This window comes from Sebastes umbrosus, chromosome 6 (assembly GCF_015220745.1).
Source record: "Sebastes umbrosus isolate fSebUmb1 chromosome 6, fSebUmb1.pri, whole genome shotgun sequence".
NCBI classification, from domain to species: Eukaryota; Metazoa; Chordata; class Actinopteri; order Perciformes; family Sebastidae; genus Sebastes; species Sebastes umbrosus.
The window spans coordinates 24,887,060-24,902,604 of record NC_051274.1 but is presented as its reverse complement, the minus strand read 5'-3'; the positions used below and the strand labels follow the sequence as shown (position 1 = coordinate 24,902,604).

The window sequence follows — 15,545 nt, the reverse complement described above, 5'->3', positions numbered from 1 at the left end:
CGCTCAAGCAAGAGATAACATACTGTTATCATAAACATGTTGAATTGCTGTTTTTGTTTCAGAGACCTGACTATGGGATGGGATGTTGCTAGTTAATCATTTACAATGGGTCAATCATCTATCGGTTTGTTATGGTGGTGGGCAAGAAAACAGATTAGACTGTGATAAGAAAAGTGATTTTAACATATTCTGTAATTTTAGGCATGTTAATGAAATTAAACTTCTGGGAGTTCCTAAACTGAACCTTATTTTGACCACCCAGAGTCCAAATAACAATCACATCTTCTCAGTCATTGGTCTACTTTCTTCCCAGAAATAGAGGCTATTTTATTAGATTTTTTCAGTTTAATCGTATTACATGAGCTACTGTTCTATGGCTGAAGGCCCAAAATCACACATAGCATATTTTTCACCCAACCATCAGTATGGTGGTCCACATTCCAGTTGCGGCCCATGTAGACTACATGAGCCATAACTAGCCATGGAGAAAGCAGTGGCGTGCACAAGGGATCTTTATAATGCAAATGTACACCAAGACCGTCACCATCATGAAAAACTCACTTTTTCAGTGCTTGTGCACATACATTTGGGTATCTGGAGTGCCTACCAACCCACAAACTATGAAATAAGATACGTTTTTGTGGGCTGTTTAGATCAGAAAACATGTGACTCAATGAATAAGCCATTCAGATTTGGCTCCCCTTCCTATGTCACATGCAGGCTCATTAGAATATACCGCCGACTTGCACCATATTTTTCCGGCAAGCCAATCAGAGCAGATGGGCTTTATCGGGTCGGGGGCTTAGAGGGTGAATACAGGTATATTCAGACTGACAGTATAAAAATAATGAGTTTTTTAAAACATTAAAGCATGTAAACTTGTTCTGGTAGAAACCCACAATACAAATATGAACCTGGAAATGAGCATGATATGTCCCCTTTAACTAAATCAACTACAATCAATCTACAGTAGGCTTGTAGCTCCTGCCATGTCCATGTCACACACAGCAAGTCACAGTGGGAGGAGACACAACTGCTGGAAAGTTTTATAACTACAAAACTCTAAACAATAAAAAAACTAATTCTTTGGAAGAGAGTTAAAAGGAAAATACAATGCAGCTGCACTTCTATTTAATTGAAAACGTTTGCAATGTTTTATGTGATTACATGCTACACTGGATTTAATTTGGAGTCCTGGGGTCTTTTGGAGTTGACATGATTGGTAAAAGAATAATATGTACACTGTAAATAACTGCTGCTAATTTACAGCAGGATTTCAACAGTATTAACCTGTTATTGCTAAAAACAGTGCTTTACTGTTAATACAAAAGAAAACATGTTAAATTACGCTCATAGGACGTTTTTTAACTGAACTATAATGCATTCTTAAAAAACAGCATTTTACTGCTGATCAGCTGTCTAAAGTATCATCAGTTACAGTTTCATGCAGTATTGTTTTAATTCTGGGACCTGATCTGCATAAGTGAGGCTTGTACATTGTAAATGATGTAAAATCAGTGAATTAGCTTTATTGTTCTTCACTCACATGTTGTTCTGGTTTGCATTCTGTGCTTGTAGCCAGCTATAGACAGACATTTTGGGAAAAGTGTCAACAAGTCTATTATAGCCTTTTTCCTAACAAGTGCCTTTAATTGTATTTAGTGTGACTATTCCTGTCTGTAACCTGCCAAGTCTATTCATCATAGGCAAAAAATAATGTTTATTAAAATGTATGTAAAAAATACAACCTAAATAGTGCATTATCAGTAAGATCATGTAAAAGAAAGGTGAAAAACAGCTATATAATGTATCTTTAAACAGTAAATTAACTGTAAAATACTGTGAAATTAATTTTTAAAAAAATTAAAATTTTTCATTAACAGTATAAAGCTGCTAATTTCAGCAACAGTATAATAATGTTAATTTTACAGTAACATAAAGGCAACCCTGCTGCCAGTTCTTTACTGTTATTTTACTGGGAAATTCTTAACAGTGTAAGCTAATAATCCCGTGTGATGATGCATGTTGTTGTTTTTCTGTGCATGATGCCACAGTGGGATAAGACTAAACTATTTTCCCCCCAAGTATGCATTGCATAAACCTCAGAAAAATCATGTTCAAAATAAGCCATCTGATTCTGCTTTAACTTGAGCTCCAGCGGTTGCAACAAGTGGTTTGATGGTTTGGTTTTCATTAGATCGTCTCGACACTGACCCCCTGCCCCATCTCCAGTAATATGAAACCAGCCGTCTGGCAGCAGCACTGTGCGGAAGAGAGAGGAGAGCACCAACAGATGCATTAGTCTGCAGTCTGCACACACTGCCTCCTCCACTATACCAGGTCTGCAGCTCTGACTGCTGCTGCACACCAGACAGACACACAGCACCAGAAGCTAAACCAGAAGCTGTGCAATGGCCAAGAAGTAGTGTTCCTAGATGGTAAACCTGTGTAGTCTTCGCTGAGGGATTATTTGTTTGTTTTTGTTCCCTGGAGGTGTGAATCGCAGCCATGGTGTGCTGCAGAAGTTTACGCAGAGGAGAAAGTGGCTTCGCTCCTCTGCTGGCTGCCGCGCTGCTCAGTCTGCTGTCTGCAGGGATGCAACAAACCACAGCGTTTCCATCCTGGAGGTTAGAGGTATGCTGTGACCACTTCATCTCCATCATATCACTGCAAATGTGGAGTCCTACATATTGTCTGGTTTGTCATTTTTTAAGTTATATAAGTAAGTTGTTTTTATCATAAAAAAAACAAAACATCATTTGGTATTGGAGAAGATTCGCTATACTATAAGAGGGTGTGCTCAGAAATGCTATATGGAGACCCTTTTTAATCTATATAGAAAAAAATGGATACAATTGACATTGAAGTTTTAAACTGCTGACCCCATATAACATATAATTCACAACTTATACTTTATTATTTATTTATTATTATTATTTTTAATTTACTTATTTTTCTGGGTTTTTTTTTGGTCCTTTCCTTTTTTTTTATTCCATTTTTTTGTTTGATATAGGTTTAATTTATGTTGCTATCGGATTTAATTCATTTATATGTATAAATGTAATTGTTTATGAAATTAACTCTGCTTATTTAATGGTGCAGTAATATTGTTATAGGGATGGGTGGAGGGTATAATTTGTTTATACAATTATTTATTGGATTTTGTACAGAATACCAATAAAAAGGCTTTGAGCAAAAAAAAAAAAATACAACCACAAAACCAAACTCCATTAAAAATTCTGCGATTTAAACTTTGCCCTACATTTCTGTGAAGCTTTATACCACAAATGCTATAGTGTTTGGAGTTATTTTTAATTATTAAACGCCACTTTTCAATTCGGCATATAAAGTATTGTTATTACAAGAGGCATCACTTATTTTAAACAGTCATTTTGTAAGTAAATGATTCAACTCATTTTCACTGTCTTGCACTAATACAGTAGTAGTTGTGAACCCAAATGTGGAAGTTTTAAATTATATTGAAATATATCCCGAATTCACCAAAAGTACATAAAGATGAATAATCGGCCTTATGGTGTGTTGAACAAGTCGTGTACATTTAACAGTCAGTAAAATAATATTAAAATCTAACTTTTTTTAGTGAAGTATGGTCTTCAGTAGAGAACGACAGGTTTCAGGTCAGAATGAACAGAGTCAGTGATTTTACAAAGAAGTCTATAAGCATCATTCACATTATTTTCTTGCATTGTTATTATGCATTAGTTCTGCATAAGAACTGTTAATGCAATTCCAATAATTATATTTAAAAGTAGGCTATCATAGTTGGACATCACTCACATCAAATCACTGTTATAGCTCATGGCATCAGATTCAATTAATTTTGGGTTATAAAGGCGGAGAAGTTAGACGAATGCCATAATTAGATTATAGGCGATGGAATGGATCCCTGTACAGTAATGTCCTCAGTGAATTGGATAAATGTGTTCCTGCAGACTGCCACCCACCCACTGTGATACTGAGCCTGAAGGATAACTTTATGTCATTTCCTTTGCCACACACTCTCATTATGTGTCAATCAAGGAGACTGCTGTTGGAGAGAATTACATAACTGCCTTAGATAAGCTTCTTGTAGGCTACCAGAATGAATTACAGTACAAGTAAAAGACACTTTAGAGTCTAAATTCATCAGTTAGTGAACAAAGTTAAATCAGAATGCAGCCAAAGAGCATTTTTAATGCATTTTCTTACTGAAATAATGCACTCTTGCATGATTCAAAATGTATCAGAACAACTTCTATATTACTATACCTCATTAATTAACAGTTTTCTATCAATGTTGACACTCAACTTTGTTTACTTTGTTGAATTATTAACAGGAAATACCCTTTATAAGGATGGAAATCATAATTCCTGTTTTAATGGTCTCATGGACTGAGGTTAAACTCTTCCAGACTGGATCCTCTGGGATTCGTCCTCAGATGTTTCAGTCAGTCGCTGCTGGCTTCAAGGTTTAGTCTAGCGCGTTTGTTTCGTCCCTTATGGTTTATCTCTATTTGTGCCAAAGTATGAGATTAGATTTGCAATGAATTTAACAAGACACGACAGTGAAGGAGCTGCGCCACTGGCCTTCCTACCTTAAACACCTCATAAATCACAGAACACCAGACTCCAGTGTGTAAGCTGAGGTCAGGAACTGTTGTATAAAACAATGACCGTAATGCAACGCAGAAACATTATAATTAACATCAGAGCAAGAGAGGCCGTCAGGTTCAGCAGCAGTGTGGGACGGTCTGCCAGACTGTCGGCCCCTGTTGCACTATTTGGGTTAGGAAATGAAGGAAGTACTGCATCTATTTGTCTTGACTGGGCGAAGCAGGAACCAGAGGATATGGTGGAGAATACAAAGTGAGGGTGTGTTTGATGTGTGCTCTCCATCCTCAGGACTTTTCCGCAGTGAGAAAACATACGTTGGAGCATATGTTGCATATAGGTCTACTGGTTATGATCAGTTCAACCCAAGTCAGATTTTTCCTTGTTTATTCTATATTTAAATTACTTTGTGTTACAAAGAAGGAAAATTATCAAATCCAACAAACACAGGGCTTTCATCCAGGAGGCCGCTGCTTGTGTCCCGTGCGTTACATTAATCAGCTGTTTGTTCATGTGAAACCAACAACGTGTTGTTTGTCTTTGTGTTCACAGCGTTAAATTTCACTTTCACTTTACAAAAGTATTCATTTTAACCCAAGTGGTTTTGTTGTCTTACCCTAAACAAGTCTTTTTGTTTAATTCACAAAATTAAGCATGTGTTTACTGTGACCGAAAAGTGACGCCGAGGGGTCCGAAAAAGCGTCAGTACGTGATGAGTCGGGATGAGAATCTGTTGAAAAGTGATGGCAGTAGTTGTGTGAAAAATTAAACAAAAAAAAGCTTGAGACCGCTACTTCCACACCTCCACACACACGGCTAAACGCTGCGTAAAGTGAGAGTGTGTTGCCTGGTTGCTTCGGAAGAAATTCAGATTCCAAGATGATGTTTCTGATGCAGTTAGACAATCTGACAAGAAGTAAGAGATAATGTACAGCGGGCCGGTCATTGTTGTGAAATAAACCCCGACAGGGTGACGCGGCACCTGACGAGAAGCAAATGGGTCTTACATCGCCCTGAAGGGGTTTATTTCACAACAATGACCTGCTAACTGTACATTATCCCGCTTATTACACGGCTACTTAGTTAAGAAATCAACAATGTCACACAAAAACAGTGCGCAAGAGTCCGACATCAGAACTGCGCCCATAGCAACGGTCTGTTATACATAGGAACAATCTGCTATGTAGAAATAACAGACCGTAGAACGCAGTGATTGACCAATCAGAATCGAGTACTCAACAAAGCCGTGTAATAACTTAGTTTAAAGCATATTGAAGCCTTTACACTTCTCACTGCAACCTGTAGGCTACATGGTTGGCAGGACATCTTACACCTGATTTACTGTATTTACGCAGCACGTAGTTAAGGTTAAACTTTATCAGTTAGGACAGGAAGCCTTCCTCGGCTCCTTGAGTCAGAATCATGGCCCGACATCAAGTGTTGGAAAATGGATTTAAACCCATCTCCATAAAAAAGTCATAGATTTTATCTACTGATGCGAACACTATTATGGAATATTGCAGCCAAGGAAAACCACAACTTAACCTCAGTCACGGAATATTTATGAAAGCATTAAATGCAAAGCACCCATAGACGTCCTTTAAAAGCTGTAAAAACATCGTAGAATCCAGGTGTGATGATTTGGAGTCCCATCTCCAAAGGGATATCAGACACAACCTATCTGTGAAAAGGATCATACTTTATGTTTGGAAAGCACTTTTACTGCTGACCACTTCCTGTTTCCATGAGATGGAACGCCCTCGCATGAAAATCTAATACGTAACATTCAGATGCAAAGAACTGAAATAACAGCAGCTGAGCGCAACTGTCAAGATAACAAATAGAGTTCAACGCCCATAGCTTCAAGAGTCAAACCCTTTCCGGAGTGTCATTGATCCGCCAAAAAAAATAATCCATGCTGATTCCACTAAAATCTCCTCAAAGGTCCAGTTCCTAACTTCCCCTCAGTGTGAGGTGATTAATTAAAGGTTTTTCTTTGTCCAAGGAAGAAGCTTACACCACTGCGTTGCTCATCGGGATCCGCAAAGAGGCCCGCTCACAAGTGCTTCACCTCTCCAGGAACAAGCGCTACACCATGACACCGGAGCAGCTCAAATGGGACAAGTTCAAGCTCACATACAAGTATTCATTCACAAGTCTTCCTCTAGTCAACACAACAGCAAAGTACAGTGGTAGAAATAAGGAAACAAATAGATGATCTTGAATCATTTACCTTAAATTGAAGAGTTTGCCAATTATCTTCTCATATCATGTCAGTCAAGATGTCCATTGAAGGTTTATAGGACCAACAAAAGTCAGCTTGCATCTGTCAGAGGGCAAAATGAAGGCGTATATGGTGGACTCTTGCACCCACACTGCATTTATTTGGTTACACATTGAATGACCTCGTGAAGTCCTTTATAAGGAGGTTGGATTTAACTACTACAAACCTTAGCGGACAGTAGGCAAAAAAATTAACCAAATTTCCGTCGTTCGTGAATTATCTATATCTATATTTAGTATAAGGGAAAAAAACAATGATATTTATTGTGATTGGTCAAAAGTCTTGAAATTTGGTACTTTGGGCAAGTATCTAACAGTACCAGGGTTATTATGTAAGGGATAATATACAGCAAGCCGGTCATTGTTGTGAAATAAACCCCGACAGAGTGATGGGGCATCACCCATGCCTTGCATCGCCTGAAGAGGTTTATTTCACAACAATGACCCGCTAGCTGTACATTATCCCGCTTATTACACGGCTATTTACTTGAGAAACCAATAATTTCACACAAAAATGTCCCGCCAGAGTCCGACATCAGAACTGCGCCCATAGCAACGGTCTGTTTTACATAGCAACGGTCTGTTATACATAGCAATGGTCTGTTATAAAGAAATAACAGACCGTAGAACACCTTGAACGACCAATTAGAATTGAGTATTCAGCAAAGCCGTGTAATGAGGTAAACTAAAGCTGAAACTAAAATGAAAATAAGCAGTGAAAAATATTTTTAGTAAACTGAAACTAAGTACAGATGATTTAATTTAAGAAAAACTAAGACTAAACTGAAACGATAATCCTGGGTAAAAAAACGAACAAAAATAAAATAAAAATTAACAAATTCATTTATTTTTTTAGTTTATTTAGCTCTAATATATCACTGCCGAAAAAAGGAGACGGCACGAATTTCCGTCAACTCTCGTGAAATTGAACCACAGAAACTGAACGGACTTGACCTTCCAGGAGACGGTGATATGCCGCAGTTGCTTCACATCACTGACACTGAAGTAGCGTGAAGATTAAACATTGAACACTGTGGACATTCCTACACAGTTCTCCAACAATGTATTTTGTATTTACAGTATGTAGCTACTCCTGAGACATTATAGCTGGCTTTAACAAAAACAAACAAACTAAATATTGTGCTGTTCGTCTTTCATCTTGATTTGGTATAGGTTTTACACCGGATGCCCGTCTTCACGCAACCCCCCTGGGGGAGGATAAAACTAAAACTAAACCTTTCTGAGAAACTGAAACTAACTAAAACTAGCAAACGCACTCTGAAAACGAACTAAAACTAAAATGAAATTGAAAAGTCAAAACTAAAATAAAATAGAAACAAATTAGGGAAAAAAAGCTAACATTGTGTTTATTAAATGTTTTCCACGTGAACTATTTGTTTTACACTGTACAGTATATGGGTGCATATCTTTGATACCAAATACTTGATTGTGCTCCTTGTAGTTTCTGAGATACAGACATTTTCTTATCATACTATATCTAGTATTTGGGCACATGGGACGACTGTTTTTTCCTAAAATATAATGGACTCGATTTCAATAACAGTAGTCCCATCATGTGCCCAAATACTCAGCCCATTCTCATTCCTAGGGCGTCAAACACCGAGGCTTTGTCACAGCCGTCAGCGTTCTATACCGCTGCTCAAGGCATCCCTTAGCAGCGGTATGAAACGCACCGGGCATTCCATTAACTACAATGTAAACTGATCCGCTGCAACAATAAACACTCCGAGAAAGTGCACCCGAAGTGTCAGTTGCAGGCATAAATGGGTTAGTGAAATAATATCTTCAGATCCTTCATATTGACAGTGGATGTTACCAACTGATCACAATCTGATTCGTATTAATATCGGTCTAATTCTAACTGAGATATAAGAGAGTAATGGAGCTGTACTTGATTTCTGTCTGAACAGTAGTCATTGTGTTTTGTCAGAATTATCTGCTGTAGAAGAAGAGACCAGTAATAACTACATAACGCTGTTGTTTCTGAGCAGGTTGCTCTCCTTCCCTACAAACTTGATAAATGCCAGCGACACGCGTCGAGGCATCGCCAAGGCTTTTGGCATGTGGAGCGACGTCTCGCCGTTCAGCTTCAGAGAGGTGCCAGCTGACCAGGAAGCAGACATGAAGATCGGTGGGTACTCTGCATGCGGCTGCAGGAATCCCCAGCAGATGTTTCTTGGCTCCGAGAGCTCCAGACTTTGGCTTTGCTGTTTTTCTCTCCGTGCTGTCAGCGCAGAAATGTCTTCGCCTCCAAGCGTATTAAATCACACCACCGCGACTATATTACCAACCTTATATTCAGCATGATTCATAATTCTAAATGAAGAAAAAATTAATGCTTAACAACTTCCATACATGTCAGCACACGGTGAAGCAGTCTAAATTATGCTTTATCTGTCCCTTTGGGTGCAAACTCCAGGGTCCTGCATAAATCCTCAGTGACAGTGAGAGGAATGGTTGTCATCCTGCGGGCCGAGAGCTGAAGAAAAAGCTCTGTCTTTTGTAATCCATCATCCCCGTGTTGTTGTCTACACAGAGCACAAATAATGGAGTGAGGGTTTCCCTCCTCGGCTCTGAGGTATGTCTCTGTCTCTCTGTCTTGGCAGGCTTCTACCCCGTCAACCACACAGACTGTCTGCAGTCCTACTTGCACCATTGTTTTGACGGCATCACAGGAGAATTGGCTCATGCATTCTTCCCGCCAACTGGCGAGATCCACTTTGACGACCACGAATACTGGATTCTGGGAAACATGCGCTTTAGCTGGAAGAAAGGCATGTATCTTTATCATGTTTGTTGAAATATTTAACCCATAAGGTGGATGGATGCAGCAGACGCTGAGCTGGGGAGCTCGCGGGATGCACGGCAACTGAGAGAGCAAATAATCAACAGTATCTGTGTTGCAGGGGTTTGGCTGACGGATCTTGTCCATGTGGCAACTCATGAAATTGGCCACGTCCTGGGACTCATGCACTCCAAGGACCCGAAAGCTATAATGCACCTGAATGCAACTCTGACAGGGCGCAAGCTGATCACACAGGATGAGGTGTGGGGTATGCACCGTCTCTACGGTATGTTCATAATCCTGTTCAATCCAATTCACAACGCTCTTCTTTTGGGGCTTAGACAATTGCAAATACATCTGACGAACCTGTCAAGTCCTCCAGGACGCAGGATGTCTAGAAGTAGTCAGTCAAAGGCAAATGGACTTATTTTATCCAAAAGGTCAACCACTGAAGCCTCTTGAATGTTTGGAAATCGTCCTCAAGACCTAAAGAAGCAAATCCAGTTCTCATGCTGGGATCAGACTACATAATAGGCCCAATCCTGATTCTGACGGACGAAAAGAGGGTCTGTCATAGTGGAAGACAATTGCCGCAGCATCTGAGAAGCCTCACAGCAGTTTGACAACTTCTACAACAGATTCCATGAGGTTGGCGTTAAACGTTGAACATGCCAAAGCAAAAAAAAGGAAGGATGTTGTTGGTGGAAAAATGATCACCTGCAAATCCTGCAAACCGGCAAAAAGTCAGGCAAGCTATACATCGGACCGGCAATACGTCATCCAGAGTAGGCTTGCATGACCACGCCCCCTTTTGGGGGAAAACAATCCCACATTCCTTATTGACGGACACAAAGTAAAAAAAAAAGTTTAAACATGTCTCTGTCAAACTTCTACTTTAAACTAACCGGTAATAGTAATAACACTATGCTGAAGAGTTGCTGTGCAGTTGGTTGCACCAACAATAAATCCCAAAACGCTGATCTCTGATGACAGAAAGTGGCGAAAGCTGTTGTGTAGCGGGTTAACCGAGGCTTTCATACTGAGATTTTGAGGCACATACGATACGTGAATATTCACTGTCAGTGTGGTAAATAGCGAAAAGATGCTGGTGACAGTGACTAGCATGGCTAGTTAACGTTAGCTTGAGTGTGAGGCTGCTGCAGTAATACGGTCATACATTAACGTTATAGCAGCATCAGACTGTCGTCTGCAACTAAATCTCAGCCTATAGATCAAACAGTTGGCTGTTAACAGGTTGGTCATTTACAGACAACACTTAGCCGAACGTGGTTCAATCAAATATGAGTAGAAGTCTGGATAACCATTATCTGGCCACTGTGTTGAACAGGGGAAGACTGAAGGGAGATGACGGTGATCAACCTTAATTTATTAAAGTATCGCGAATGCTCAGGCTCAGGCAAGGTTGCAAAATGATTATTAGACATGTGTATAAAACAAACCTTTGTATAACAAGAGATGAATGCATACGAATTGGTCAAAATTTGCAAACTAAACAAATGTCAAACTGCATTGAAGTCTTCGGTTTTCTTTTCCCTTGACGCTGCCTTGACTTTTTGCAAAGTACCCATAATGTGCCGGACTGATGTAGGACTGTCTCTCGGCCAAGTCAGGGCAAGAAGTCAAGGATTTAAGTGATGGCTTCATCTGACACAGTGACCATTTCCAAAGGCAAAAAATAATGTGCGGTCTGATCCCGACATTTGAAGAATTACGTCTCGATAGTGAAGAACCAGCTGTACAAAACCTTCACTGTATAATCCGTTTTTGGCCGACCAGAATGTAGACCACAGTGTTTGTCTTTGACGACTGACACTGGACGTGGCATTAATGAATGCTGTATAAACTACTCATGAGTCATCATTAGCGTGTATTACAGTGAGTCATTTTCATTGGAGCAAAAAGCAGATCAGAGATCCAAATATTTTTGCTGCTGACTTGTGTGATCCTCCTCCTCCTCCTCCTCCTCCTCCTCCTTCTCCTCCTACTCACTCCATCTCCCCCTCTCCTCCAGGATGTTTGGACCGGTTATTTATCTGTCCGGCCTGGGCTCGGAAAGGCTATTGCGACAGCAAGCGTAAGCTGATGCAGAAGCACTGCCCCTCCAGCTGTGATTTCTGTTACGGTAAGACGCAGCAGAAAGCAGAAAGCAGCAGCAGTCCAGAGGGAAAAAAAGTTTAGTTTTCTCTCAATTGAGCAGCGCAAGGAGCTGCTGTGAACCGTTTGCCAATTGAGCAACGGGAGCCAAAAGGTCCAGCCATGCAGAGCAGTGATGGGGGTTTTCAAGAATCTGATTTGAAGGGAGATTACACTTGCCACTGGAAGAGGGTTTGTGTTTAGTTCTGGAGAATACCAGCGTCTCCAGGGAGGAAATGCGTGTGTTTTAGCCCAGAACACTGACAGACAGAGCAGAGCAGGTGCCTGCTGATTGCTGTCTCCACACCAGGTATTGATCAGCAATCTGACAGCATAAGCCACTTTAGGTTTATTGTGGGACACACTGGTGCTCATGTCTCCCGTTGCACAACAGGAAATGGCTCCTCTTCACCATCACAGCCCATAGATTGTTGTGGCTTTCCGAGATTTTTGTCAGCAACAAGGGACAGTGTGGAGAGGCAAGAGGATACGATTCCTGGCTCGCAGTAATCTGTTCCTCATTGTTGATTGGGAGACGTTGTACGGCTGTGGAAAATTCCTGAGTGACTCCAAACCGCTGGAATTTCAGACTGTGGCTTGAGGGTTAGAGACACACAAGGTCAATTTGGATTTTTGCGGCATTAACGAGAGCGACTGTTTTTTTCAAGCAGACTGTGAGTTGATCACAAGGCGGTCTGTTATGTTTGTCAGAAACCAGATGGGAGAGATTATATTGATAAGACAGCCGCGGCGCCGGCAGGTCAGGGGTTGTGAAAAGCGTACTAAGTGTCTGACGTGATAAGGTTTGAATCAAAAATTTTGACGGTAATCAGAGTTTTGGCGAGGGCAAGTTGCAACGTCTCCAGAGACTATGAAGTACACAGGTGTAGGGTAATCTTTTAATGATTGTTGTATGGTCAGGATCGTTTTAAAAGGGATGGTTTGGATGTTTTGAAGTGGGGTTGTATGAGGTACTTATCCATAGTCAGTGTATTACCTACAGTAAATGACAGTCAGCACGCCCCCAGCTTGGAGAAACAGACAGGAGATACCTCACGGGAGCAAGGCAATGTACTGCTGTGGACGGGGCCGGCAGCAAAACGTATTTTAGACACCTAAAAGAAAGGCTCACCTAAAAAAAAATCAATATTAGTTTAAGTGGACGCTATATTTAGAATATTTTTCGCCGGTTTACCCTTTGCCGTGAGACAGCCATACATTCAATGATTCCGACGGGGAACTGAAGCAGTTATTTATACTCTCACCAAAGCCACCAGACTCCATTGAAAAAAAACAATAATTTTACCTCACAGAACACAGGAGTTGCTGGTCTACCGCTGCCCAGCAACCCCTGTCTTCTGCAAGGTAAAATTACAGGTTTTTTCAATGGAGTCTGGTGAGAGCGTAGCTGGATACAAAGGCTTCAGTTCCCTTTTGGAAAGGGCTGTTTCATGGCAAGGTAAAGCAGTGAAAATATTCTAAGTAAAGTGTACATTTAAACTGATATTGATTTTTTTTTTTTTTAGGTGAGTCTTTCTTTTAGGTGTCTAAAATAAGTTTTGTTGCCGGCCCCGTCCACAGCGGCACATTGCTTTGCTCCCGTGCGGTAACTCCTGTCTGCTTTTCCAAACTGGGGGCATACCGACCATCATCTACTGTAGGTAATACACTGACTTTGGATAAGTACATCATACAACCCCACTTCAAAACACCCAAACTATCCCTTTAAGGTTCTGATCTTTCTTATTTTGGAGCATCAGCTTAATTGTTTCCCTCCAATCCTCTTCAGAATTTCCTTTCCCCACTGTGGCTCCCACCCAAACACCCCCGAGGACCAAACACAAGCTGGTCGTCGAGGGCAAGAAGCTCACTTTTCGTTGTGGGAAGAAAATAGCATCGAAGAAAGGCAAAGTATAGTGAGTATCTGTCTCTAATCTGTTATCAGTCCACCCTGACCGCAGTGATGACTTCACCGTCTAACATCTAACTCCTGTTTCAGCTGGTACAAGGACGGTGAGCTGCTGGAGTTCTCTCACCCCAACTACATCTCCTTGAAAGACGACCACATTACTATAGTGGCCAACGCCATCAACGAAGGCACATACACCTGCATCGTGAAGAAAAAAGACAAAGTTCTCACAAACTACTCATGGAGAGTGCGTGTGCGCTTCTGAACATGAAGCGTTCACACACACGGTCACAAGAAGACCTCATTCACTAGGGCACATATTTGTTTTTTAAAAACTGTCTTTCCTGTATCTTCCACATACAACTGTCTATCGTTGATCGTGTAAATGCGTTTTTATATGTGCAAATAATAAATGTTCCGTGACAAGTAGTATTCTAGTGAAAATACCACCTGACTGTGAAAAGATGTTCATGACAGACGTTGTGGTTTCCATTTTATTTGGTGATGAAAGATCCTTGCAGCTGTTCGGGACAATAACGTCCACTCTGGGTTCATCAAGCCTGGATTTCTTCAGAGCTCTTGCTGCTAAGACATTCATGGTCCAAGGCCACCCAAGGGTTCTTGGGGTGCCTCCAACAAAATGGGAACTAATTAGATATCACTGTAGTTTAATTTAAAGATATTAGCCAAGTTGGATAATGTATGGTATGGAGTCATAGGAGTGCCATAAAAAAGAATAAATCTGTAAAATAATACGAACATACATGTGGAAATATAAAGACGAATAACAAAATATTAAAGAAAAATTATAAGCATTTTCATTTATTTGTTAATTTATTTATAAATATTTTTAAATATATATTTTTTTGCATTTAAATTATTCAATTTTTTTCTGTATTTATTATTTTTACATAATGTAATTTATTTATTTTATCCCTTTACTTTTACTTATTCTTTCCCCAATTGTTTTTGCTATTCTTTGAATGGCAAAGCTGTCAATCAACTGGCTTTGACAGGCACACATATACTCTATTTTAAAGTCAAACTAAAAAAGAGTCATTTATATGCAATAAATAAAATAATATAAATATATACAGAAATAAATGAACAAATACATACATGTGAATATATATATACATACAGAAATATATGAACAAATTAATATGAAAATAAATTAAAATGCTATTATTATGTTATTTGTCTTTATATTTCCACATTTATTTTCTTATTCTTTTCAGATTAATTATTTTTTATGGCACTCCTATCATTCCATAGTATAGGAGTATCTTCTCATATACAGTGAACACAAAATCTTCCACTATAGGTCCCCTGAGAAAAAGTGTCACCCAAAAAGCACCCATGGCCATAATGTGTTGTTGTTTAGGGGCCTGAAAAAGTTACAGAGGCCCTCGCTTTGATGCATGCCATTTGAATAATTTACGCACTGACCAAACTAAACTACTTAAGCCAGAATAAGCAATGTTGTCTACAGCCTTTGGAACTATTTGGATCTTAAACCACATATGGAACACCTCAGACGTCTAGCTTACTTTACTGGCCTCTCAGCGAAGCCAGCAGTCTGCCTCCAGAGACCGAGCAGTCAGTTCCACTAGCAGCTCTGCTTCCAAGCTTATTCAACACATCAGGTGTAATAATCTGCAGAAGGGCTCCGGTGGGGGCAGGGGTGGATAAAACTGATTAATGAACATTTCCATTTAGTGCTGGCTCTAGACGTCGCGCCCGTTCCTGTGAAAGCAGCGAGCGGTCTTGCGGGGAACTGTA

The 15,545-nt window shown here is 40.1% G+C and overlaps 1 protein-coding gene across 2 annotated transcripts; it reads left to right on the top strand.

Annotated features, from left to right (window-relative positions):
• The first annotated feature begins 1,978 nt into the window (after positions 1-1,978).
• mmp23ba (matrix metallopeptidase 23ba) lies at positions 1,979-14,239 on the top strand. 2 transcript variants are annotated; one of them, XM_037773414.1, is made up of 8 exons: positions 1,985-2,634; positions 6,617-6,753; positions 8,907-9,046; positions 9,522-9,689; positions 9,822-9,986; positions 11,733-11,843; positions 13,644-13,770; positions 13,854-14,239. In XM_037773414.1, exons 1-8 carry the CDS (start codon positions 2,509-2,511, stop codon positions 14,026-14,028), a joined length of 1,149 nt encoding a protein of 382 aa, XP_037629342.1. In that variant the 5' UTR covers positions 1,985-2,508; the 3' UTR covers positions 14,029-14,239. The 2 variants fall into 2 exon arrangements, with proteins under 2 accessions (XP_037629343.1, XP_037629342.1); XM_037773415.1 differs by lacking the exon at positions 11,733-11,843 and having other exon boundaries at positions 1,979-2,634.
• The last annotated feature ends 1,306 nt before the right edge of the window (positions 14,240-15,545 follow it).